This window comes from Leuciscus leuciscus, assembly GCF_965113295.1.
Source record: "Leuciscus leuciscus genome assembly, chromosome: 6".
In the NCBI taxonomy this organism is placed as follows: domain Eukaryota; kingdom Metazoa; phylum Chordata; class Actinopteri; order Cypriniformes; family Leuciscidae; genus Leuciscus; species Leuciscus leuciscus.
The window spans coordinates 16,911,977-16,938,719 of NC_138730.1; the positions used below are offsets into that span (position 1 = coordinate 16,911,977).

General features: G+C 37.2%; 2 protein-coding genes and 2 long non-coding RNA genes across 6 annotated transcripts in view; 2 read left to right on the plus strand and 2 right to left on the minus strand.

Annotated features, from left to right (window-relative positions):
* The window catches only part of zzz3 (zinc finger, ZZ-type containing 3), a 29,792-nt gene extending 6,631 nt beyond the window's left edge, over positions 1 to 23,161 (minus strand). Inside the window, exons 1-9 of one of the 2 annotated variants that reach the window (XM_082173979.1) lie at positions 22,963 to 23,161; positions 11,824 to 13,303; positions 8,469 to 8,607; positions 8,208 to 8,355; positions 6,881 to 7,008; positions 4,676 to 4,747; positions 4,355 to 4,456; positions 3,350 to 3,445; positions 917 to 1,066 (exon numbers count right to left, since the gene is read on the minus strand). In XM_082173979.1, coding sequence (XP_082030105.1) covers positions 917 to 1,066; positions 3,350 to 3,445; positions 4,355 to 4,456; positions 4,676 to 4,747; positions 6,881 to 7,008; positions 8,208 to 8,355; positions 8,469 to 8,607; positions 11,824 to 13,238 — 2,250 coding nt within the window. In that variant the 5' untranslated portion in view covers positions 13,239 to 13,303; positions 22,963 to 23,161. Of the gene's footprint in view, positions 1 to 916; positions 1,067 to 3,349; positions 3,446 to 4,354; positions 4,457 to 4,675; positions 4,748 to 6,880; positions 7,009 to 8,207; positions 8,356 to 8,468; positions 8,608 to 11,823; positions 13,304 to 22,094; positions 22,938 to 22,962 lie in introns of those variants that run through there. The other variant, XM_082173980.1, reaches the window with a different exon arrangement.
* On the plus strand, positions 13,310 to 16,186 carry LOC309501860. Its single transcript, XR_014207005.1, has 3 exons — positions 13,310 to 13,576; positions 13,785 to 15,256; positions 15,308 to 16,186. It is a non-coding gene; the product is annotated as an uncharacterized lncRNA (long non-coding RNA).
* On the plus strand, positions 16,359 to 18,337 carry LOC309501268. The gene is made up of 2 exons (XR_014206835.1): positions 16,359 to 17,524; positions 17,576 to 18,337. It is a non-coding gene; the product is annotated as an uncharacterized lncRNA (long non-coding RNA).
* A 1,159-nt stretch (positions 23,162 to 24,320) lies between the features above and the next one.
* Positions 24,321 to 26,743, minus strand: part of usp33 (ubiquitin specific peptidase 33) — a 34,015-nt gene continuing 31,592 nt past the window's right edge. For both annotated transcript variants that reach the window (XM_082173978.1, XM_082173977.1), the window contains exon 24: positions 24,321 to 25,627. In XM_082173978.1, coding sequence (XP_082030104.1) covers positions 25,470 to 25,627 — 158 coding nt within the window. In that variant the 3' untranslated portion in view covers positions 24,321 to 25,469. The remainder of the gene's footprint in view (positions 25,628 to 26,743) is intronic.

The window sequence follows — 26,743 nt, forward strand, 5'->3', positions numbered from 1 at the left end:
GAAACCGTGACATTTTATTTCAAATAAAAATATTTTTTAACCATAAATGTCTTTGTCAATTCAATGCATCCTTGCTTAAAAAAAATAAAAAAATAAAAAAATAAATAATAAATAATAAACTTATTTATTTTGTTACTGCAGGTATGATCACTCACTGTCTGTATGATCACCACTGTCTGTATACTGTACAAATCAACATTGCAATGTGATAAGGACAATTTAGATGGGTTTAGATTATTGAAATGAAAATCTTCATTCCCGATCTTTCCGTGGATTGTGATGTCGTGATTTGTAGTAAGTCTACATTTGGTGCATGTAAGGTTCACTGATGCTTGGCAACACTCGACTGGTTATGTTCTCTGCAGGGTCCGCTGACCAGTGTCGCGTAAAGGTTAAATATCAGAGACAGAGAAAATGTCAAGCCACTGCAGTCAGTTCACAGTCACTCAACACACAGTTCAGCCAGGGAGACGCAAACATCGAGTCGTCTCTAATGATTTTGGCAGCGGTGCTTCTCAAAAGGCAGCACATCATTATCAAATGATCAAACATCAAGCAAATCCCAGCTGTGGAAATGCCAGTTTGCAGTCTTTAATGGATTTCCTGTTTGAGAAAGGCCAGCAAATGTTTGCCAGAGGGGAAGAAAGGAAGTCACTATGATGAAACAAATGGCTTGAAACAAGAAACATTGCTTTAAAAAAAAAAGCAAATAAAACATTTGTTCCATCCATCGATTTACGGTATTTGTTTTTCCGTTCTCAGCTTCTAAATCAATTTGCTTGGAAATGATTAATACAACGCTGGCTTTCACTTGTTAAATCGCACATGCATTTCTCTGATGATTAGAGACCGATCAATAACAGCCCACGCTGAACTGGGAACTGTCAGATTTAGTTGGAGTTGAACTGGGACTGACCGAATCATCCGCGCTGTTATCCTGGAGGCTGTTGAAGAAGTGAGAACGCTCGTCCTCATCATCCATGTAGACGGGCGGCTCGTATGAGGTGAGGAACGTTGAGGGCCTGTACAGGTGTTTATTGAGGTGGTGCTGTCGCTTACTGGAGGCCTGCAATCACAGACAACATGCCCTGACATTAAATATGCAGTAATTAAGAATTGTAAATGTTAAACTAGTGCTTGACAACGATTAATCGCATCCAAAATAAAAGTTTGTCTTTACATAATATATATGTGTGTGTACAGTGTATGATTATTTTGTATATATAAATAATACACACACATGCATATAATATATATATATATATATATATATATATATATATATATATATATATATATATATATATATATAATAAAAATATATATATATATATATATATATATACATATATATATATATATACATATATACATACACACACACACACACACACACACACACACACACACACACACACACACACACACACACACACACACACACACACACACACACAGTATATACATGCATGTGTGTGTATTTATATATACAAAATAATTATACACAGTACACACCAATATATTAAGTAAACATAAACGTTTATTTTGGACGCGATCGTTGCCCAGCACTAAATTAAACAAATCATGAAAATATATATATATATATATATATATATATATATATATATATATATATATATATATATATATATATATATAAACACTCAATATTTTTATGGCGTCCTTTGGCCTTGATAACAGCTTGCATTTTTGTTGCCATTGTTTTTATGTTCGGTACTTTTCCCACGGCCTCTGTTGTTATTGACTTCCAAATAGTTTCTAGTTGTTCCCATTGACTTGCTTTTCATGAAACTTTTGTGTGATCTATCTTTGAATCCAATAAATCCCAAATTTGTTCAACAGGATTCAAGTTCGGACTTTGACTTGGCCAACTGTGACTAAAGAGCTTACACATACTGGTGGATTAACAATAACAGAAAAAAATAAAATAATAATAATATTTTGGTATAGCAACTGTGGAACAAACCTTACATTGGTTGGTGGTCTAATAAATGTGTTGATCTATCATTGTTTGTATGCATGCATGTATGTGTACGTACTTACATACATACATGCATACACTACCAGTCAGAAGTTTTAGATCGGTAAGATTTTTAGAAGTATCTTCTGTTCTCCAAGGCTGCATTTATTTGATTAAAAATACAAACAAAAACAGTCATATTGTGAAATATTATTAGAATTTAAAACCGCTGTTTTCTATGTGAATATATAGTTGTGTAATTTATTCCAGTGATCAAAGCTGAATTTTCAGCATCATTACTCCAGTCTTCATGGTCACATGATCCTTCAGAAATCATTCTAATATGAGAATTTGATGCTCAAGAAAAATGTATGATTATTATCAATGTTGAACATTTTATTTTATTTTATTTCATGATGCTATGATGAATAGAAAGTTCAAAAGAACAGCATTTATCTTAAATGGAAAGCTTTTGTAACATTAAACACTACCCTTCAAAAGTTTGGGATCAGTAAGAATTTTAATTTTATTTTGGGGGGAAATAAATAAAATAAATCAATACTTTTATTCATGAGTTAAACTGATCAAAAGTTACAGTAAAGACATTTATAATGTTAGAATATTCTATTTTAAATAAATGCTATTCTTTTGAACTTTCTATTCATCAAAGAATTGTGAAAAAAAAATGTACACAACTGTTTTCAACATTGATAATAATAATGAATGTTTCTTGAGCATCAAATCTTCATATTAGAATGATTTCTGAAGGATCATGTGACACTGAAGACGAGTAATGATGCTGAAAATTCAGCTTTCATCTGAGGAATAAATTACATTTTTAAAATATATTAAAATAGAAAACAGTAATATTTCACAATAATACTGTTTTTTTTATTGTTTTTTATGAAATAAATGCAGCCTTGGTGAGCAGAAGAGACTTCTTTTAAAAACATAAAAAATCTTTCCGATCTAAAACTTTTGACCAGTAGTGTATGTATATAGCGTTGGTGAGTAGAAGAGACAGCTTTTAAAAACATCACTGATATGGAGTATAGACTACAGTAGACTTTTTTTTTTTTTTTTTTAAATTAAATCAAATTGATCAAAAATGACAATACATTTTTTTATGTCACCAAAAATTTCTATTTCAAATAAATGCTGCTCTTTTAAACTTTCTATTGAATGAATGAATGAGGTATTTATATAGCGCTTTCATATGTACTACTGTACACCCAAAGCGCTTTACAATCATATCAGGGGATCTCTCCTCAACCACCACCAGTTTGATTAATTGATTAAACTGATTAAACTATTGATTAAACAATTCTGTAAAATATGCATACATTGATAATTATAAGATCAATTTACCTTTTTGCTGTACAAGCACACATTGGGTGTTCTGCCTGGTACTGGAATACCAGCTTTTGTCAGTTTTATGAAGTATTTCTGTACCCTGCTAGCAACCTGTGAAGAAGAGGAACAAAGATTTGGTAAACAAAAAGAGCTTGCCCTGAATTCCCTGGTTAAGCTTTCCTACCGTGGCTTTTTGATGTTTGGAATCTTGTAAGATTAGTGAAAAAGACAACTGGATATCTGCAAGGATTTTTCAAATCAAATGTAAAGCTTTTAAGACCTTTTTTAAGACCAGCAGAATTAAAATTAATACAGAATGAACGGGGTAGGGCAATGTCTATGGTAACATATTAAACCATAAAATGACTGTAAAAACATGATTTACAGTTCAAATTTTACAAAAAGTTTTATAAAAATGACAAGCCCCACATTTTAGCCTTTAAACCATAATTTAAGAAAAGGGATGAGTAAATAGCATTTTTTTATTATATCAATTTCAAATATATAATATCTTACTAACTTAATTGTTCAGATTTTTAGAATGCACATTAGGTTCTTGTCGATCCACTGGTTCACATTTACAACTCTGTGTTTATGCTGCGCAAAAATATGGGTCGATTTTCTCCTTGGTCTGAACAAAAACGGCAGACAGGCTGATTAAACATGCAAATTCATTCTCTGGCAGTAGCGCTTATGGAATGGCAGAAATGCAGTGGTTCAAAGCCTTGTTCAAGCATCACATTAAGCCATATCGCGATTCCTGTCCCCAAATTTAAGATGTCTTGAAATTATAATTTAAGACTTTTCTCATACCAATTAAGGTATTTAAGACTTTTTGTGGACCTGCGGGAACCCTGCAAATAATAGAGTCTCCATTAAATGGAGCTGTCAGGAACTGAGAACTGGATGACTGCTTTACTGAGCAGTGAAAAGGTCACTAGAGACTTGAATGGCCATCAAAGCCAAGAGAAGATCATCTTCAGAGAGCATGATGGTGTAGAGCAGGGCCTGGAGACGCACCTGTTTGGCGGTCCTGTTGCCAAGTTCATCTGCGATCTTCTGCCAGCGTTTAGACTCGACCTCCTCTGGTGGGAACTTCAACAGTAGCTGCTCCAACTTTTTCTACAAGATTCACATATGAGATGTGAAGCCAAACCTTGCAGCTCAAGAGCTACACAAAACTGTTCAGTAAAATGTGCAATCTAGTATACAACCATTAGCTTCAGTCCACTAATTTGAATGGATAAGTAGCTTTCTAAGAGTTCTACAACTGCTAAACTCCTCTTAGTTGTTTGTTCATTAAAGTTCATGTCCACTAAGAGCTTTTGGGTAATTTCATACCTGCTCCTCAACGGTCCACAGCTGGTTGAAGGTGTCAGGTTTGTTCTGGTTGCACAGCCTCCCTCTGATAAACTGTACAAACACAATCAATCAGAAAATGTAGGTTTAAACAAATTTTAAAAAAGCTCCAATAATTTTCTCAATAGGGAAATTTATTTTAAATGATCATTTAAAAACCTTTAAAGCCAGTCCTTTTGTGAGTTCAGAGGTTGTTAAGCGATGGTATATGCTTTTGCTTAAGCCATCTGTTAGTGTTCACATCATTATTATTTTTTATAATATTGTTGAACAGCAGAATTTGTGGTGAAAATACATTACCCATGACTCTGTACAGAAAATTACACCAATTAGAGTGTCACGGTGAACAAATAACACCAAAAGAGCCTTTAGCTCCACCCATTCCCATGAAGCACTGCGCATGATGTAATCTAGTAGGTCTTCCTAAGCTCTCAAAATACTAGTATGTTTGTAGATATATGCATTTTGCTATAAACTTAATCTTAAAGGGATAGTCAGGGTTCCCACACCTTGGTTAACTTCAAATTCAAGGACCTTTCAAGGACTTTCCAGGTCCAATAAATTCACCCTTAAATTCAAGGACTTAATTTGGGGACACATTTCAAGTGAGAGCAAGGTTACATCGTGTTACCTTGTAAGATACATTGTTTGTGCGCGTGAACATCATGGCAACGTACCTCAAGCGGGAAACACTTAAAGTAATGCGTAAATGCGCGGAACTAATGTAAATAAAGCAAGCTAGTATTCATAGGTCACGAAGTGTTGGGGAATATGGATTTTTTTTTTTTTACAGAAAACTTCTTGCACAAAATAAATTCAAGCACTTTCAAAGACCTGTATCTATGCATGTTTAATTTCAAAAACTTTCCAGGGCCTTGACATTGTTTTTTCAGATTCACAAACTTAAGGATTTCAAGGACCCGTGGGAACCCTGGATAGTTCACCCAAAATTAGGTTCTTCCTTCTCCTGCTGAACACAAAAAAAGGATATTTTGAAGAATGTTTGTAATCAAACAGTTGATGGTTCCAATTCTCTGGAAATCAATGACTCCCGTCAACTGTACGATTACCAACATTCTTCAAAATATCCTTTTTTGTGTTCAACAGATGAAAGAAACTCATGCAGGTTTGGGTGAATAAATGACACAAATTTGAAATGAATAGTTTTATATTTCCTCATATTTTGGGGATATTTAATTTAATTTGATCAATCAATAAATTCCTCTTGAAACAAACTTTGTTGTATTATTTTAATTTAATACTGTGAAGCTGCTTTGATACAATCTGTATTGTGAAAAGCGCTATACAAATATACTTGACTTGACTCATCATTTTTAATTCAATTATGTAATTTGCAATGCTTCATGGGATTGTAGTTCTTACCCGCACTACTCAGTCTTGTACCTTTGTATTTTTGGCCGATTTTCAAATACTTTTTTGCTTCAAATCAAAACTGATGCAATCTATTGGCTTTTGGATTGGATAATGAGATCTAAGATTTCCTGATCTAAAGAGAGACCAATGGAAATGCTTTATTCATAAAGTTAACATATATACACATTCTGTATCAAAGGGAAGGGAACATTTCTCCCACTGGTTTCCATAGATACCATATTTTCTCTACATGGGCCGCATGCATGAACATGGGCATACTTAACAAGAGAGATGGAAAGAACTGACTAAAAGCTAGTTTGTCTGAACACAGCACCTCCATAAAGCAGACCAGGAAAAAGAAAAACCATTGAGACACTGATATTTACAGTCATTTGTCATCAGCACGCTTGAAGCGCATTCCATGCTGAAATGTTAAAGCAGGATGAATATGGATGGAGATATTGTGCTCTCAGGAAAGATGTTGTGTATGCAGAACACTTCAGAGTTCATGCCCTAGGGGATGTATGTGTACTCAGATATATGTGTTCATGCCCATGAACACATATATAACAAGAAACAATGTCAAGTTAAATGTTAGGTCTTGATCTTATTGTGTATCAGATGCAGCGGTGTGTGATGAAACATGGTGAAATCGTAGGTCATGGGGAACAAATGAGCAAAGCAAAAAAGAGAATCTGTTATCCCATGTTCTCCTCTACAAAACACAACATGCAGGTTTCATGGAGGCCAGATGGCTGTAAATGATGACAGAATACAAACGACGGTAAGTATGAAGACTTTATCTGAGATTACCTGAGTTCTGCTACTGGACATGCTGTGTTCTGGACCGTCGCTTGACGGCAGGGAGGAGGAGTAGACGGATGAGGAGTCTCCCTCCTTCTTGGAATCCACAGGACTTTTTGGTCGAGCAGGCAACCCCACTACAGAAGACAATGATGAGCATTTTAACTTTGGCATGATTCCTTTTCCATGCATTCGCCATTGAACAGACAAACTCAGGGCAACCGCTGGGTTAAACACTTCACTATGATGAGGGGGCCCACTAATGATAAAGAAAATCTAATGTATCAAGTCTACTCTTCAGTTACGAGTTGGAATCATATGATAACATTTTATTTTATTTTATTTTTTAAGTACTGACAACAACTTACACTTCCCTTGTTATAAAAATGTCAAATGATCTGGTACCTTGACACACAATCTTGAGGGTATACAGGAGCTCTATGACATTATATGCTGTTTTACAGCGGGCTTTTTTATTGCACGTTTCCATTTGTTTTCCGCAACAGAGGACTTTTGTGTAGGGAAAGATGTTTTTCAAATATTAATCCAATTAAAAAAATTAAAGCAGTTTTGTTAAAATATTTTTGCATCACCCTGACATTTACAAAAATATCACAATGAACTTTAATAAACAATATCACCCCACAAAAATATCAATATGAACTTTACATTAATTATGTAATTGTAGGGATGAATTAGGGCTCCACTGCTCCAATTGTGTTTTTCCTGATGAAAACTGCAATTAAAAATGCGAAAAAAGAAAAGAAAAAGAAAAAAAAAACTTCAGGTTTGCTGTGCTTCTTTATAGGGCTGCACAATTTGGCCCAAAATAATAGTGATTATATATCAATATGACTATAAAATAATAATAATGGTTATTTTATTTTTATTATTATTATTACTAAATAAAATATTATTAAGAAACATTATTATTATTGTGATATTTCACAGTAAAAAAAATGTAATATAAATAAATAATAAGTACACTAAATAAGTATTAAAGATAAACAATTATAGTTTCAATTTGACAATTTCACAATAAAATATTTGTATTTTTACTATACAATTTACTATAAAATTACATAATTAAAATATAAAATTTTCTTCATTTCTTCATTTTTAAATCCAACTTTTGTGTTGGAAGTTGTAGCAGATTATTCCATATTGCGATTTCATTTTATTTTATTTTGATTAATCGTGTAGCCCATTACGAATGGCATTTTTAATGTATTTTTGGGCCCACTAAGGTCTTCTATTATACGTCCTACTCATTGGACCCGGGGCCCCTCCATAAAAACCTACACTACAAAATCTTTCACAAACAACTGGTACACACCTTTGTCAAAGATTAACTGCAACTGCCGTGTTTTGCGCTTCTTGTCACAGAACTCCCTTTCAAAGTCGCCACGGCCTGAGGTGTATTGGTCCCACGCAATGACCGGGAGCTGGACCACTCTCTGGGGGCGAGGCAACCCCATCTCCACCTGTAACAAAAGCAAAAGATCAAAAGCATTACATTCTCAAACCAGAACACACCACTAAATATAACAGCCATTTCAGGCATCAGCAACGTAGGGCCTGGAGGAAACTTCTGTACCTGTTTCTGTAGCTGGTCCACAAAGGCGATGGGGTCTGACAGGGCTTCCTTCTGATGCCGTGCCAGCGTCTCTAGGTCCAGGATGGCTTGGTTTCGCTGGGCCTCCAGTACGCTGATGGTCTGGAGCAACCTCTGATAACTAACATGTAGGACAGAGGAGATGCCTTGTACATTATTAACAGCTGATGCTATGCATCTAACCATCAAACTTTCAGCAGTTCATTCATCATTTAATTTTAGTACAGCACAACCACAAGCTTTACATAAGAAAGCCTCCGTAAACTGTTCCCATATAAATATATATTCTATAAATAGAAATATTTCCTGTTCGTCACGGGGTGCGTGGGTGATGACTGACAGCTTCATGCAGGAACCGGGCTTTGTGCTTCCACCGGCAGATAGATGGACTAGTTGTTCATCATGGAAAGCTCATTTTTAATTGTTTAACACTTTTAGGGAAAGATTTTTAAAATTCAAATAGTGATGGTCAAACTCAGGAGGTCAAACTAATTACAAGAAGTGCATTTTCCCCCATAGAAATAAACAAAAACGTTGAAAAATTAAACCGATCATTTACAACAAGGAATAATGAAACACTTAAATCGAATAATTATAAAAAAACGCTAGAATGGGCAACAGAATTGCAGATGTACGATTATAATTGTTGGAAATAGAGGTATGACAAGCCAATCACTATTCTTCTCTACTAGATTCATGTTATATAATAGTGGCCTGCGGTTCAAACAAAAAAGAAAAAACATAGGATTTTGTGCCTCCAATATATGATTTGGGATTCAGAAGCTCACATTTGAAAGAGCTTTTCTAGATTCATCCTGAACGTTATGAAGATGACGTTGCCTGAGCGCTACAGAGCTTTGACCTTTTCCCTGCGCGCCCTCAGGAAAAATAGGATCCACAAATAGGAGCACGAAAAAAGGCAGAGAAGAAAAAAAGCAATTAGACAAAAGATGCTCCTCTGAGCAGGAGATTCTGCCTACTGCTTAGAAGTCATCTTATTCAGAAGCTCAACAGACCTTGTATAAATCAATCTAGCCTAACATAGCATGAATGAAAACCAATTGATGACAGCAATCATTTAATCTCAAACAGAATTCATTTAAAGGACTTGCTCCATTTGATTTGCCTTACTTGAGGGCAGCTGACTAGTTTTTCTTCAATTTCCTTGCCGTCTAATAACTTAGACCACAGAGGAGCTGTTAACAGCATCTCGATTCAGATGCACAATGAAGATGGGCATGTAGCACTGCAGGTTTGGGAAAGCAGCCAAGGATGGCAATGAGCCAAAAACTGACATATGGCTGGCATTTCACTGCCACCTATGGGTTTACCATCTGAAAGGCAGGCTAGTTCACTAATAACAGACAAAAACTAAACAAATATATAGTGATACGGGCTTCGTACTGTACCATTTTAACCTGTACTGAATACCAGACACTTGGGATTCAGTAGTAAAACAGCTCTCAATAAACTTAGAGAGATACATCTTTCCAGCTTAGTAGCTTTTAATGTGAGGCACTTAGAAGTTTATTGTGTGGTACCTTACTTGTTAGTGGTGCTTGTTAAGGCCATCATCACTATCCCTTCTTCTCATACTTTGGTTTAGAACAAACCCCTAACACCATACCTCCACATCAATGGAGACCTCAAACCTGAGGAGTGCTACTTTTTAACAACAAAAATCAGTCATCACTGAACTTACTTAAGCTGGACTATGACGCTATTTTCTTCTAGAAACAAACTTTGCTGCATTATTTTCCTGTTATCACTGTTAAGCTGCTTTGAAACAATCTGTATTGTAAAAAGCGCTATATAAATAAAGGTGACTTGACTATCAGACGGCCATTTTCGCCTGGTACTGTTTCACCATACCCTTACACTAACCAACCACCTAGCGACTATCAAAACACTCTAGCAACGTCCTAGGAACCAAACCAGCAATGCTTAAAAAAAAAAAAACACTCTGAACATTTTAGCAACAGCCTGGCAATCAGAATTTCCTGGCATTGTGGTTGCCAGTTTTGCACAGACAAGCAACAACCATCATTTGGTTCTTCAAAAAAGTTAAACTCTGCATAAATATATCTAAAGTTTGAATTTATGTCAAGCACACAATAAATCCTAATTAAACAGGAGGCGAAAAACTGTCCCAGAGAAGAAATGAAAACGATTAAATGTAACAAAAAATATAAAAATTCAGACAGGCCTCATAAACTGACGTGGCACCATTCTCTTTTCATTTCTATTGACCGACAAGCCAATCCAGCTGGCTGCTCCTGATCCCTGCACTCACACTGTGAGACGGGCACATGCTGAATAAGTACGACCCAGGACAACCTGTTCACCAGCAGCAGGCTTCCCCTCGTTTATTGCCTACCACTGTCCTGGAGATTACAGCAGCTGTTGCTCATTTTCTGCTAGCACAGTTGACTATTACACTACAGAAAACACGTATGCAGAGTTAAGCAGGAAAACACAAAGATGCGTATCTGGGTCAACATTCCTGTCTTCAAATTACAAAGCACAAACACTTTGAAAACTAAAAAGGCAAAAGACAAGAGCAGGATAGACAAATTCAAAACTTAAACTGCTTGGTTTTGACAACCACACAAAAGTAAAAGCACAGTAGCATGCTAATTCTTTTCAAAGCTACAAAACACACTGAATCTGGAAACTAAAATATTTGGACATGAAAAGTACTAGTGGTACCACCAATATGCCGCTAAAGTTACCAGAACGTTATTATGCATCAGCTAGGGTTTTCTGATTGGCTCTAGACCTTTACTATTTGGTTTCTCATTGGCTAAAGTCAATGAGAAACCAAAGGCTAAAGGGTGAAAGATTTTCCCATGGAGATTTCGCAATGGGTTCAAATTGGTCATGCGGATTCACCACGATAACCAACAGAAAGCTGCTTGGTTTGAAAATGACTTGTGAGTGAAGCTGTGCTTTATACATTGCTACACTATTGACAATAGATAATAGACCTTTTTGCACACAATATTTTGCAAAAAAATCACTAATGTGACCGCACTTCAAGCCTACGGTATTTTTTCCATCTGTCAGTTGACTGAAAAGTACTCTGCTCCACAAGCTGCATGATTCATGTCAGTTGCAAAAAATATGTCGTTTTAATCCTTCATATTTAAAAAGTTGAATACTCCGGGTTTGTTCAAATCAGGAACAGTATGATGAACAGTAACAATGGTGCTTGTCATAGCAAACGCCACAAATGAATGAAAACAAAAGGGCATAAAGAAGACAAAGCACATCTTTGTTGACCACAATTATGAAAGCAATGACGACTTCAGACAGGATAGCATAAACCTGAACATACTCTTTGTTGTGTTTGAGAGCCAAGTGATCAGACTCAAAATAGTAGACATCTGGATCCTCCTCTTCCTCCTCATCTTCCTCAGCCTGAGCGGCCAGCAGCTCTTTGGTGGATCTCGACACTCTACTATCCAACACTCTGACCTCTCCACTGACGCCTGCTTTCTCTGAGAGTTCACTGTCTGCCTCGCTAGAAAGCCCCAGTGCATCATGTGGAGGCTCTTTATGGCTGGTGTCCTCCGAGAAAAGAGGAACCGGCATGGCCTCCTCCTTCAGCGAACCATTGTCTATGTGCGGGGAACTGGGTTTGGGGGAGCTGGCTTTGAGCCCACTACCAAAGGCAGCGCGGCGCGGTGAAGTCCTCAGGGTGTATCTGTGTTCTTGAGGCTCTGTGAAGGAGGGGGGCTCTGTGGGCAGCTGGGGGGCAGCCAGCATCGCCATTTCTCCTGAGATATTCGAGCAGTTGTCAGAAGGGTCCTGTGGCTCAGCCTGAAAGCCACCATTGGTGCTCTCCTCTCTCGCGAGCTCATCCAGAGCCTGCCCGGAGTCCCCCACGACGTCCACCTCTACCTCCATCTCGGGTTCCCGGGACAGCACGGCCTCGGCAGCTTCCTCAGCCGTGCAGTTCCTCTCACAGTCAATCTGAGGGCTGTCAGACTCATTGGCTTGCTTGGGATGAGGGGATCTACAAGGCACAATAGGGTCAGGGGATGAGGGCGCAGCCTGGTTGCCGTTTAACAGTGAAGGACTGTTGTTGAGCGTGGCAGGGGAGGCACAGGGCACCGCGGGTAAGGCTGCAACTTCTGAGTCCTCCTTATAGAGTTCGGCGAGGCCATTGGTGGCCTTGACGTTCTCAACAGCCTGTGGGGGAAGGATGATCTTCTCCACCAGGCTGTCCTCTTTCTGCTCTGCCTCTTTGTCGAGGCTGAGCTGAAGGGCCGTGGACGCGTTCGATTTGGCGCCCTCGTCATTTTCCTTCAGTGCAGCGGGATCAGGGCTCTCCGGTTTGAGAGAAGGTTCCTCCTCTACCCCCTGTGATTCACCTGAGCGAGGGCAGCGTTTGGCCCTCTTCAGGGCGGGGGAGGCTTCCGGCCCACCCCCGGCCCTCGGACGCTCGCAGTAGTCCGATTTGTCCGACTCGTCCTTCTCGGAGCTTGGCAAGCCCCGTTTTCCGTAGGAGGGCAAGGGCTCACCCTCCGCCTTGCTCTCGGCTACCTTTCCGACCTGTGCTCCGGGCTGCTGGTGCTGCTGACAGTCCTGCTTCTTCTTGGGTGAGCGGGCTCTGGGCACAGGAGGCGGAGAGCTCTCTTCCGGCTGGGCGATGCTGCGGTTCCTGAGGGTTCGACCACAAAAGTTCTCATCCAATCCATTTATCCCCACTGATGATCTTGTGACGCGCGAAGAGCGGGACGCGGCCATACTATGGTGGGTGCCTACTGTCTCCTCATCGTGGTGCTCTCTCCTCAGCAGCAGAATGTGGGCACCTGAGGGACACAACGAGAGAATACTTACAGACCATTCAGATTCACAGTTAGAGACTATTGAGACTAAGACTATTCTTAAAGTTTATAATTAAAAAAAAAAGGCCAAGATTTGTCATTGCCCTGCAAATGATACATTTTATTCTTAAGATATTTGTGTCAGAGCTTAACAAAAAGAGAAGTAGTTACAGCAATTTACAACCATTTACTGTGTTTTTAAGCAAAAAAAGTGAAAGTGTCCCAGCTATAAATATAACTTATGACCGCTATGAAATAGTATGAATTCATAAACAAATTTTTGCTGAACACAGTGACATACAGTGATCTGTTTGTAATTTTCAACTCATTCTATTGGCACAAATCATTCTTGCCATTTCAGTAAAAGCTTGCTTTTGTTAGCCAGCTTGATAACTTAATTTCAGTGTCATATTTAAAAAACACATTAAGATGATTATCAAAACGATAAACATATGATGGGCTAAAGACCCAAATATGGAAAAATGAAGTAAAAGAAACATTTTAGCAGCAATTTTAAGATGTGAGCTAAACTGTTTGCTGGATGTTCCTCCACAGTGGATCAATGGACTGAGATGGAGCAGGAAGAGCATTACTGATGTGTTAAGAATTAGAGTACATTCATGGAATATCTGGAATGTTTCTAAGTAAAAGTTCCACCGGAAAAGGAGACAGACATCTTTATTTATAGCTTTATGCTAGTGAAAATATTAGCTAGATCTCTGAAGGAAATGTGAGAGATGTTTGCCACCACAATGTCAAGATGCTGCTATGTGAATCTACACTGTCTGGTTCAATTCAAAAAGATCCCGTCCATGTCTCAAACCCCCATTTTAGCTCAAGTCTAAAGGTTTTTATTTATTTGCTTGTGTGAAAAACCTAATACAACCACAACACACTGCACAACAAGACCTTTGTCTCAAAATATAGACAATTTTATCGATTCTCATTTGCTACTTAAATCTACATTTAAAAATAAAATAAAAAAACATTAAATATTAGATCAATTTAGCACAGAATCAAATTTGCATCGCTGTCTGTGATTGCATCAAGGATCAGACAAATCTACCTGGGTTGATCTTCAAAACAAGTCAAAACAAAGTTTACATCCTTGTATCCAAATATCCTTGGTTTGATTGGAAAGACAAGAGGCTACTTATTAAATGGGCAAAACAAATCATGGAATCACATAAAAACATAATAGGCCTTTCAAAAACATGCAATAACGCGATATGAACATTTCACATTTACATTACAATCATATTCCATTCACGAGATAAGATCAAAATAAAATATATTCTCTCTGATATTCTGCATCAGCTTTCTATTAAAACGAAGTTGCACAAAGGTTCAGTTAAAATGTGGGAACTATCTGAAAAGTGTGGGAGACATTTTAAATAAGCAACTTCCATTAAAAATACAATACTGTTCAAGGTACATATGGCATATCATTTAAAAGCATAACAATTGAACGGCTAAACAAATTCAAAATTAGAACTAAAATGTTGTTGCAACCATAAAGAGTTATGGGCCATTCACACAGAATCGTTTTTCTATGTAAACCCGCTAGACGGACGTGTTTGACTGTAACATTTGCGTCTAATTATCCTTATAAGCGGGAGCGACTAGCCGACAGAGGATTCTGCTTGGTCTTCAAGCCGTCCTCAAAGGGCTATGTTCGCAAATCAATAATTGTACAAAAAAGAAAAAGAAAGATGATTAACTTTCAATGGCCTCTCAATTTCAGGTAGGCATAGGTCTATGCAAAATATGGGACAAACTGCATTCCGTATGGGTTTAATACGGAATGCTACTTTAATGTCTTAAATACAGGAATTCCGTGTTCTACAGAATGGTTGGTAACCCTACTCTCTCTAGTTTAAAGGCATATTCACACCAAGAGTGATAACTATAAAGACAACTACTGATAACTCTATTAGCGTCCACACCAGCGGACGATATTGTTTTGTTTATTCTAAGCGCACGCTGCAGTGTTGTCGTCTGCTGCTTTAAATGCTAGTGTTCTTTAAAGCAGGATGGATTCTGATTGGCTTTCATTGTTTATATTGTTGATCAGCTGAAAAAAAAAAAAAAGTTCTAAAAGTGACTACAACAATACTGTTTCTCTGTACCGTTACATCATAGTCATGTGTGGACTTATGCGTTATCACTATAGTCGTCCTTGGTGTGAACGGGTCTTAATACTTGGGGGGTTTGTGCAATAGTAATTGTGATGATGAAGCATTAGCAAACAAAAAAAAGTTATTTTGGGGGGGAATCTTGTTGTTAATGTGCGCAGTTTCAAAGGAACATCTTTATCGCACATTCCTCTTGCTCTCACAGTCTTTTGGGTTTGGTAAAACAGAGTCAGACATACACCAAAGGCAGAATAACAACCTACGGGTTGGCTATGATCTACTGTTATCTAATATTCTATAAATATGTTTGATATTCAGAGGTTATCTGAGAGTTTCCCCACAAGCTATCAATCTACTTATCACACATGTGCTGGCTAGGCTTCCCTGGTGCATTACTAAAGCTGCAGATGTGAAGGGGGATGGTCTGTATTTAAGCTGCCTCTTATGTGAGCTATAAAAGTGCTTTCCAACAATGGCCACTACAACACAAACCTTCAGTCTTCAAAAAGTGATAATGGGTATCTCAAATTAAGCAGTCAGTGCTCCACAGAAACCTTTTACCAGGGTCCAAAATGAACATTCATAATGCACCAAAATAAAAGTTACACAAATTAGCAAATTGCACATTTACACATTGATAAACGCACATCAAAAATAGTAAACAGAAGCTCAAGCGTTCTTGCTTGACGTGTGAGAACAAACCGTACTGAACAAACCTCATTGGTTCTCCAGCATCAAGCAAGCACGTTAGAGCTTCTATTTAACATATTTAACATGCTCTATGTATGTGCATTGTCAATGTTTATGTATGAATAAATGCTTAAATTAAATCGGTTCACATACAAGGTAATGGATTATTTTTTCGATCTATTTATGAACTTGAAACGCTAAAGTTTTGGTGGAATGGACTTTCAATTGGAGGGACAGAAATCTAATTTAAAATATATTCAAAGATGATAAACTATGCTTCAAATATAAACAAAAGTCTTATTGGTTTCGAATAACATGAGTGTGAGTAACTGATGACAATTTATGGCAATTTATTTAATGTTATTCAAAAGAACATTTACTGGTAAATTCTCTCAATTCACTCACCATTGGCAGTTGTGGCAAAAAGTATATTTTGGACCCCGGGTATGACTAATGAAGCAGTCAGTCTGAAGACCAGCGCTTACAGAACATGATACATTGATATGGGATAATGGGACCGGTGAACTCCACAAAATCTGCAATGTAGCAGCAAAAACAGCATATTTCAGCTGGGGACTGAAGGGAGACTGAAGACTGAAGCACTGGCTGGTACTGTCGTCATCTGAATTACTCAATAATTAGTGTAGTACCAAAGTCAAATATAAGCTCGAAGTGTGTGACAAATTAGATTACACTGTATCAAATTCCTCAGTCGCCTCCATTATGCTATGGCCTTGCAAGAGGATCCGTCTAGTACATATGCAGGAGGGAAAGGGCATAATTTTAGCCTGTCCTTGAAGTAGAAAACACTGTTTTTGTAAAAACAGTAGCCGCGTTTCCATTACAGATTTGCGCAAACCGTTTGCGATATTTTCTAAATGTCGATAAAAAACGATTGTGAAATGACGGTGTTTCCATTAACCGATGTTATGCGACTGAAACGTAATTTTTAAAAGTCATTCCAACAATTATGGCGATGGATGTTGGTAGGTTTACGGATATCCCATCGAACACACAAGCCATTATTATTAATGGAAGGAGACGTAGGTGTGTTTTCCAAGCTTTAATGGCAAGACCTTTATACTTGTGAGCGGCTGTTTCTGGGTGTTTCTCCCTAATATCTGCTTCGAGGTCTTGATTGTGACATTTCTTTGTTGTTTATAATCCAGTATTGCCGTTATTCTTTTGTCTTTTATGAGTTTAATAAACAGCTCTGTCCAAACATACCGCGTCATCTACGTCATGTGACTAATGCGCAAAAACTGTTTCCATTGCAGTTTTGCGAAATATTCCTTTTTCGAACTGCCTGAAAAACCATCTCATGGGAGCGTAAAAACTTTTTGGCGATATATGAGAGTTTTTGCGAAACTGACCATTGGCCGTATTTTCAATTCGTAATGCTTAATTTGAAGGGTAGCGGAAACGCGACTAGTGACACAAAAAAAAAGAAAAAAAAGGCATTTCTTAGAAAAATTCTCACTCAGAAATTGCTAGTGAATTTGACAAATAATTACAAAAGTAACATTGAAATTTTTGTAATTTTCTTGTAAAGCAAACTCCAATAATCTTTCTTTTATTTAAAACTTATATAATTTTTACAATGTACATATTTGAAATTAAAAAGAGCACATCAGCTCCTCCAGTCCACACAATCGCTGCCATGCACCATAAGTGTGATCTGAATGATGAGAAGCTGTGAATAAGATTTTGCACTGCTGACATTGGTTTTGCTTGAGAAACGAGAGGCACCTGAGGAGAGTCTTGCACGCAGCCCTTATTCACACTCCACTGAAGCCTCCTGGTGAGTGTCTAATGTGATTTGACCATGCATATAAAAGACGAGACGGAAAACAGACAGATGGGGTGTTGTCAGGCATGAATACTAAAAGCACTAAAATGGTTTTAAACATCATTTTCCATCACTACCCATGCCAGTTTAACTACTACTTTTCCTATAAGACTATAAAAGACCTATTTTTCCACACAGTAAATCCAGACCTGTGGTTTAAGCTGGCACAAACACACACAGGCTGAGGGATTAGTTACAAAGGAATCCACTTTGTTTACTTTTCCCAGTTTTCCTATCTATTGCAATTAATTAACATGATTTTTTTTTTTTTTTTAAGAACGTTCATAGTCATTACGATCGTAAAATGAGAGGGAAAAGCTCTTGCTCACGGACTAATGTCATCATCATCATCACACATGCTTACAAATCTTCTGACATGACTCATTTGTGCATAATGAGGTTATCTGGGAACTCAAATATGAGTAAGTGGAGGTTAGGCTCTGGCTGATCCTCCTGATATGACCAATAAAGGAGTAAAACCCTAAATAACAGAGTATGATGGGTAATGTGACAGAGCACAATCAAAGCATTTCATTGTGTGAGTGAACATTAGAAAACTCTTATTAAAGCAGTGGTTCTCAACCAGGCGGCCCCCGGCCAACTTCCAAGTGGGTCACAGAATGACTTAGCAATTGAAATTAATTAATTTAATCCTTATGATTTTAAGCACACACAATTCAAGATGCAAATTGAATTCATGCTTCCTTTTTTTCCCTCCCAATAAATTTAAGTCTCGAAACTTCTGGAATCACAACATGAATTGTGGTTAATTATTTTTCATATATCTACACTCCCAGTTAGTTAATACATAATTATTAAAAGCTTTGTCTAAACGACAGCAGAAATATCAGATAAAACATCTCAGCCAATAGAGCGCTGCAGGGATGATGTATTTCTGTAGGCCTAAACTTAGCATTGAAACACTTCTGGTTCTGTCGCGCTGAAGTCAATGGGGTTTTTGAATGGGATTTTTGGTTAAATGCCTGAAATAAGGTCTGTGGTCAATACAAGCTCAAGATATTCTCACGTTTTATTCTACAACATAAAAAACATCGGTAATACCCCTTTGTAGGGTTGTCAAGGTACCAGTAAAATTTCACGGTTCTCTGTACCAATTTCGGTACTATAGCAAAAACTGTTGGGGCTATTTTACTATTTGAATGAACTATTTGGAAATTGTTCTGGCAAACCTTTGATCCACGAGACAGTCGGCAGCTTCCTCTTGACTCATGCCCGGTACTTTTGACAACCCTACACCTTTGTGATGCATTTACTTGTATTGAAAAAAGTGGATGCTAAGTGGCTAAATGGGACTAGAGAGGTTGTCAGGGACATTAAACGTTCACTATCACCAAACTTGCATGGATATTTTTTTGTTTTAAATAAAGACTAGAAACAGTGGTGGTGCTTACTGGTGGTAATGCTGAAATATTGCGACCGTGGTGTAGTTCGTTTTTAGCCAACATTTAGCTTTATGCTTTTGCCAATGGTGCTTCCAAATTCATAAGAGTTGTGTTCACTTGTAAAGATCATCATGATGAACAAAATGTGTAAGAATGAACAACTTTTGTTGGTCAGACAGCTTATTTATTTTATTCCTATTTTCTTATTCCTTTGTGGATTTTGTCGAGGGAACCAGCGTGATGCTAACTTCCAGGTTGACCTACAAAAATACGTCATCACTGCAGCAGTCTACAAGGGGGGCCTTTGAATATTGTGTTGGGCAATGGGGCGCCTTCAAGTTAAAAAAGGTTAGAACCACTGTATTAAAGGGATAGTTCAACGATATTTCAGTTGCGTATGTAGGTATTCACACCGGACACGTTAACGATGTCACAACGGTTCTGACGCCAAAACTGGCAAATGCCATTTCACTCTTGTCTTGACCAATTGCAATGCACCAGGTTTAAATAAGTGGAGGTGCAATTTAGGAGCTACAGCTGAAGACAAGACAAAAAAAGACAAGATTTCAGGTAAAAAAAAAAAGAAAAAAAAAAAGATGAGTCGTGTGGTTCTTTGTAAATATTACAGTCATTGGTCACTCACTATATGCTTGTGTGTTTGGAACATGAGGAGGACTAAATAATTAATGAGTCCCTTAAAACGGCACTTTCAGACAAAACGTATACATCTTTTCCGAATAAAATCACCTAATAAACGTCAAATTGTAATCTTTGACGTGTAAAAAAACAACAAAAAAAACACAAATGGAGATGTCAGTTCTGGCTTTGCTCAGTTTGAACAGATCCAGAGTCTCGGGATTACAGGCGGCATTAGTTAACACTAAAGACACACTGGAGACATCACTCAGACCCCAGGAGCCCATCTGTGCAGCGGCTCTTATTGTTCTTATAACAGCCAATGAAGATGCTTCATGTCCTCTGGCATTGTCCAGATACAAAACTGAACAGTTAAAAGTAGAAAGAGTAGGTCACACATTATGTATTCATCCTCATATTGTTCCAAACCAGCTGTTCATCTTTTTAATAGGACACCATAAAAGCACCATCAAAGTTTGACTTGTGCACTCATTCTAAATCTTCCTGATTTGGACTTAAATTTAAGTCTGTATTTAAATGGCTCTACCTGTTCGTTTACAACACATCATTGGCTTCAATGCTGGAACTGCACTGGCAATGCACCATTTTTGAATATGAATTGAACGAGAGACCCATGACCGCTGACCCAAACCCGCCAAGTGTGAACACACCTTTAAACTTCAGTCTGTTCATCAGCTGACTTTAGAAGAATTAGAAAATACTACTAATTTTCTTTTTTCGAGCTTGACAGTCTTGTCTCTGCTAGAAAAGATTATTTAGCCTACAAAATTCACATTTTGTGTTTTGCTGAATAACAACATACAGGTTTGGAACAAAATGAGGGCAAGTAAACCATGACAGGATTTTTATTTTTTGGATGAACTTTATTATTTTAATATTATAAGCAAGTCAGCACATGGACATTAGCTAAAATTGTACTGTTCTCAGTAAAAGACACGGGCATGTATGATGCCTCAACATGAGAAACTGTACATGGAAATACACTGCCAATTCAATTTACGAAATAATTCAAAATATGCATTTTTAGGGCTACGACAACTAATCGATAAAATGGATAAACAAAATAATCAACAACAAAAAAAGATTCAACATTGGGCAGGATGTGAAATAATCTTGGGAAGAATGCATTCAATTTTATTTTATTTTATTACAATTATCCGATTAATTGAAGAAATAAATCGACAGATTATAATTGAGACATGCTTTTGATACTTTATTTGAACCAAACATTATTCCCCTTTATTATTATTATTATTATATGTATTTTAAGTCATTTCTCAGGTCTGTTTGTACTACCACAAGAAGTACTCAATTAACCGGCCGAAAATATCTGATTACTCGATTAATCGCCAAAAACCGACCAATTCACAAAATAATCGTTAGTGACAGCCCTAAACTTTTGATTTTAATCATGTATTAGTAAATGTTAAAATTAACATACTATAATTAGATGAATAAATCCTGTAAAAATCTTGCTCATTCTTACTTCATGATAACTTGATTAAGTTGGCTAATGAAACCTTATTAGTGTTACCACAGACACTACTACCTCGGTCACTGGCAGGTGACAACAGTAACTCGAAGGAGCTGGGACATCCCAGAGGAGTGAGAGGAGCGCCAACTGCCCCCAAACTCACTCAGACTGTTTTATAGATATTAATATGCGGTTGTCATTATGCGCGCGCTCTTGAATTCGAAACTTCCTGAATAATCTTTCAGCTCGCGCGCTTGACGAAGAACTTTAAATTGACACGTGCTCGCCAATGAACTCTCACAAAACAGCCCAGCTCAGTCCGAAAATATGACAAAGCGGAGAAAAGCGCTCGGTGCAGCTCAGCATGTTTTCCAAATTGCTCGTCGCAGTGGTTTCAGAGATCCCAGTTTGGCTCAGTGATTGAAAAAAAAAAGAAAAAACGTTAAACCCTCATTTAAAACCTGTTCTCAGAATGAGATGATTTCCTCAGAAACGGGTTTGCCGTCATAAACCTGATACACTAACAAACAAACAGCGACTTAAGCACTACTGCAGATTATTAACTCACCGTTGTTTATCTGTAAACCGTATCTCTTTCAACAGCTTTTACCGGGCCTCTCCGGCAACACAGACCGCATCTGCGGCTCGGCATGATGTGCAGCCCGGCTGCGCCTCCCAAAAACATCCGTGCAACTTTCTTCAGCTCTGCTGATTCCTGATTTCTCAACTCTTAAACGAGTCTTTAATGCAACACGTTTGCTTCATGCACTCAATAAAATATTTCATAAAAACATGTTTATAGACATAACTAACCGCTTAACTGAACAAAACAAATGTGTCCGCAGGGTTTTAGTAGCTCACATGCTAAAGACTGCATTCACAGGAAGCGCAATTGCACTTTCATTTTGCGCCATACACAATAAAACACACTTGTCGTGTAAACGGCCAAGCAACATTGAGAAACAAACAATTCGACGACAAACAAACAAATCTTTTTCCCCCCCTCACAACTCAGCCACTAATTAGCATTTTGGCTAAGAGCGCTAATAAAAATGATAGGCTCACTTTAGCATGCTAATGCTAACGAATTTGGCGCACCCTTTTTAACGCACATTCAGAACACTTGTTAACGAAGGGAATATGTGTTTTCCCCGTGTAAAATAAACGCAACCAGCTGAGCAGGAGATTAAATGACTTTTGAAGACGAAAGGCCTAAATGCTGAAGCTAACAGGCTAGCGTGTAACAGTGGCAGCGTGCACATACACAACTGATAAGCCGCAACAACTTTGCCCATCAAAATCCGCTCGAACTGCTACAATTGGAGCGGCTTCTGCACCGGACTCTGCTTTAACTTCGAGATAAACTCGGGGAATTGGACTTGAGTGACGGATAATTCAATGTAAAAGGGTTTATGAAGCTACAGAATTACACTTACCTCACTTCCGCAAATCGTTTGCTGCACATTCGGCAGCCGCCATGTTTTTTTTTTCTCTCTCGGTGCTGCTGTGAATGTGAATCCCACAATCCCGCTCTCACTGCGATACTGTACAGGACAGCAGCCGCGGCCCACACGCTCGCTGCTTTCATAATGACCGGCTCTCAAGAGCTCTGCTGTCAGCACCGATCTCACCGACACTTTCAGCCTGATGATGAGCAGCATATAGTACTGAAGAATGCAATATTAAATGCTATTGACCTGTCTGCGAGAGGAAATAATGGCTAGTAATGCGCCAATGCTATTTAAGGCTCAGCAAACTACCTTAATTGTATGTTTTGACTGATGTCAAGTTCACAGTCAAAATAATTGCTTGACCTGTAAGGCAGTACCATCAGTGATATTCATTTTTCAAGCAATTTCTATAAAGGGATTTTCAAACAGGGGTCTGGGGACCCCCAGGGAGTGCTAGGAGGTCCATGAAAATGTTTAGAGAAAATCAATCAAATAATATTAATAAAAACATATTTAAATCAATCTTTTGATTAAAATAAGCAAATAAATGAGTAAACAGATTATACATCTAACAGTACAGCAATGAGAATATAACATGAAATAATGTAACTTAATAGAAACTTACAGAATATGAGATAGGAGTGACAAATATTTAAATGCTTTAGCATCTCTTTTCCCTTTAGGGGCTCCATAGTACATACATATTTTCCAAATAATATTTACATATATATATATATATGAAGAGTTCAGATGCAAAAGCCTCTAAATGCCATCTGAAATTTTCTTATAGAATGATCATTTTTATCAAGCTTGTATATTTAAGTTCAGTAATTTCACTTAAATGACAATTAATAGGTAATCTTCATTGCCATTTAAGTGAAATTATTGAATTTAAATATACGAGCTTGCTAAAAATGATCATTCTATATGAAAATTTCAAATGGCATTTAGAGGCTTTTGCATCTGAACTCTTCATATATATATATATATATAAAATTTGAATCATATTTTGGGATCTGTGGCATCTGAAAGATTGTGTGAATCATGCAAAACCTGCCAAAACAAGTCCTTCTTATATTTCTCCCCAAAACCAAAAGAAGAAAATCTAAACAAACATTTTCACGTCATAAAGCATGAAAATCTAATTATCCTTACTGTAATGAAAGAAAGAAAAATCAAGAAATGGTGAATACATTTTTTTTAACATAATTCAGTAAAAATGTCCTGTTTTACTGTAATGGAATTCAGAAAACCACAAAAATAAAACGTCTGGACACATTACAAACTCTGCCGCAAATGCGCTTTTAACTTTCACGCAAATAATGTCACAAAGTCAAGAAAAATGTCCTAAACAGGCTTTATTTTCTTTATGCATATGCATTCTTTCTTTAATTTTGGGGTGAAATACAACCCCGGACGTGTTTTTGTGAAATTTATCCATTCACATAGCATATTAACTTCTTAAATGTCAGCTCATACGAATGATGACAGATATCGACAGCACAAGTTTTGGGGTTTAATAGTAGCCACTCAGATACAGCTTTCATCTCTGCGGACAATTAATATTGAAAAAAACATCACATCCTTCTATACATTAAATAATGCCTTGAATGTACACATGTGCGGCAGCAGGATTTAATTGATCTGATTTTTTTTTTCTTTTACATAGCATTTTTAAACAAGACAGCCATTGATGTGTTCAAATGTGCACCTTATTGTTTGCATCTCCATGCAACCCAGCTATGCAACAAATAAAAATGAGGAATCTATTTTCTTGCCAGCATATAGTGCCACATCATTCCTATTAGCGTGCATTCTGCTTTGTCTGCTTTAGCTTGTCAAGTCATTTTCCAACAAAGAAAACGTCCATGAATGCCGGAATAATCATACCCCTCTGGAATAAATAACATTTAGTGCAGGAACGTGTGTTCTTTAAGTACTAGTACATTCAAATACATATTGAACATCAGAGCTGAAGCATGCACCTTTTGAATCTACAGTACAGTGCAAAACAAAAAATATGTTCTTTCCTGAGACTACGTAGCATTTAGTATCCCTTCATACCCAAAACATGAAGTTTTCATCCACTAAGACAACATATTGTTTCATTTTCTTAAGCGAGGCAGTGCCTCAAATATGTACAGATGCAGTGGATTTTTACGGTGTATGCAAATCATGGTCTATTTGGTTCAGGCGAAGCAAATTCTGTCATGAATGCAGTTGCACACAGAAATCAAATGCATTAATGGACTGTGAAAATTGGTTTCTAGTGTCAAAAGGAAGTGGATATGCACGATATATACACATTGAAAGCACACCGGAGGATGATTAATCCATCCGTCTGCTATAAAGAACAGTCATAAAGGGTGTAGAGAGTGTGTATGTTGAGGTGAAGCTGTCAGGTCCTTTGCTAGAATGCTTGTAAAACAAAAGTGAAGTGCAAAATAATGAGTTTCTCGGTCCCCTTGCGGCCCAGCAGCATCTCAGCACAACTACACCGAGCGCGTCTCCACTTCGATCTTCTCCTCTGCCTGAGAACACTCCGACTCCTGATGGCTGACACTGGGCCGCACGGTCACCACCGGCCCTCCACCGTGGATGGAATGGAGGAAGTTCCAGGTCTCTTCTGATATCTGACCTGAATCGGCACCTGTTAAATCATAAAAATGCCAAAAGGTGTTTGGTACTTGGCACAAGTAAAGTAAGCACACTATTGTAGGGCTGCACAATTAATCAAACTTTAATCGTGATCACAATTTCTGCTTCTCTTGATTAATTAAAGGGATAGTTCACCCAAAAATGAAAATTCTATCAATTACTCACTCATGTTTCAAAAACCTTTCTTTCATTCATCTTCGAAACACATACGAGAGATTTCTGTCCCATAAACAGTTGGGAGAATCCTAGCAATATGCATGCTGATAAACAACTAGTTAATAGTGAGAATTGGACCATAAACTAAAGTTTTACCATTATTAAAATACTAAAGACTATGCGGTGATTATTTTTTACATTTCATTATTCAATTTCTGTATTATTTCTTACATGAATGCTTCTGTTAAATTGATGTAAAATTAAAAACAAAATGTAAAGCACTTAATTTGTTTCTTTCTTACATTGTATTTATATATTATATTGTATTATATATATATATATATATATATATATATATATATATAAAATTTGCATCTTTTTTCTTATTTTTAATAACAAAGATAAAATGCCAAATAGAACTATATTGTGATTATTAATATAGCATCTTTATTAAATTAAATTAATTATTAAAGGATTGAAGAAAAGATGCATGATGCCAGATGATGACACTTAAAATCAGGAATCAGGTATTTGTTATAAATTAAAAATTATGCTTATCGATTCCTGTGCTTAAACCATTCAAGTGCAAGAAGACACAAAAGAGAACTTAATTCAGCACTTGCGCACTGTTTTCTGTGCTGGGTGCATCCAGAGCGCACACAGAGAGCTCATATAGTGCATGAATACTGAATTGAGTTCTCTTTCACGTCTTCTTGGGCTTGAACGGACAAATACTCACAAAATTATGTCAAGATTTCCTCGTAAACAGTCTGTTATGTCTTAAGCGAACGTAAACACTTGAGAAAGAAAACGCATGTGCTTCAGTATATTGGATCTGTGCATTAGGTCTTAAAGTGACAGCAGCCTAATAAACCTGCTGCCGTCTGTGTCATTAATGTTAATCAAAGTACAAAAGAAAAAGAAAACTGCTCTTGACTGAATAACTTTTATA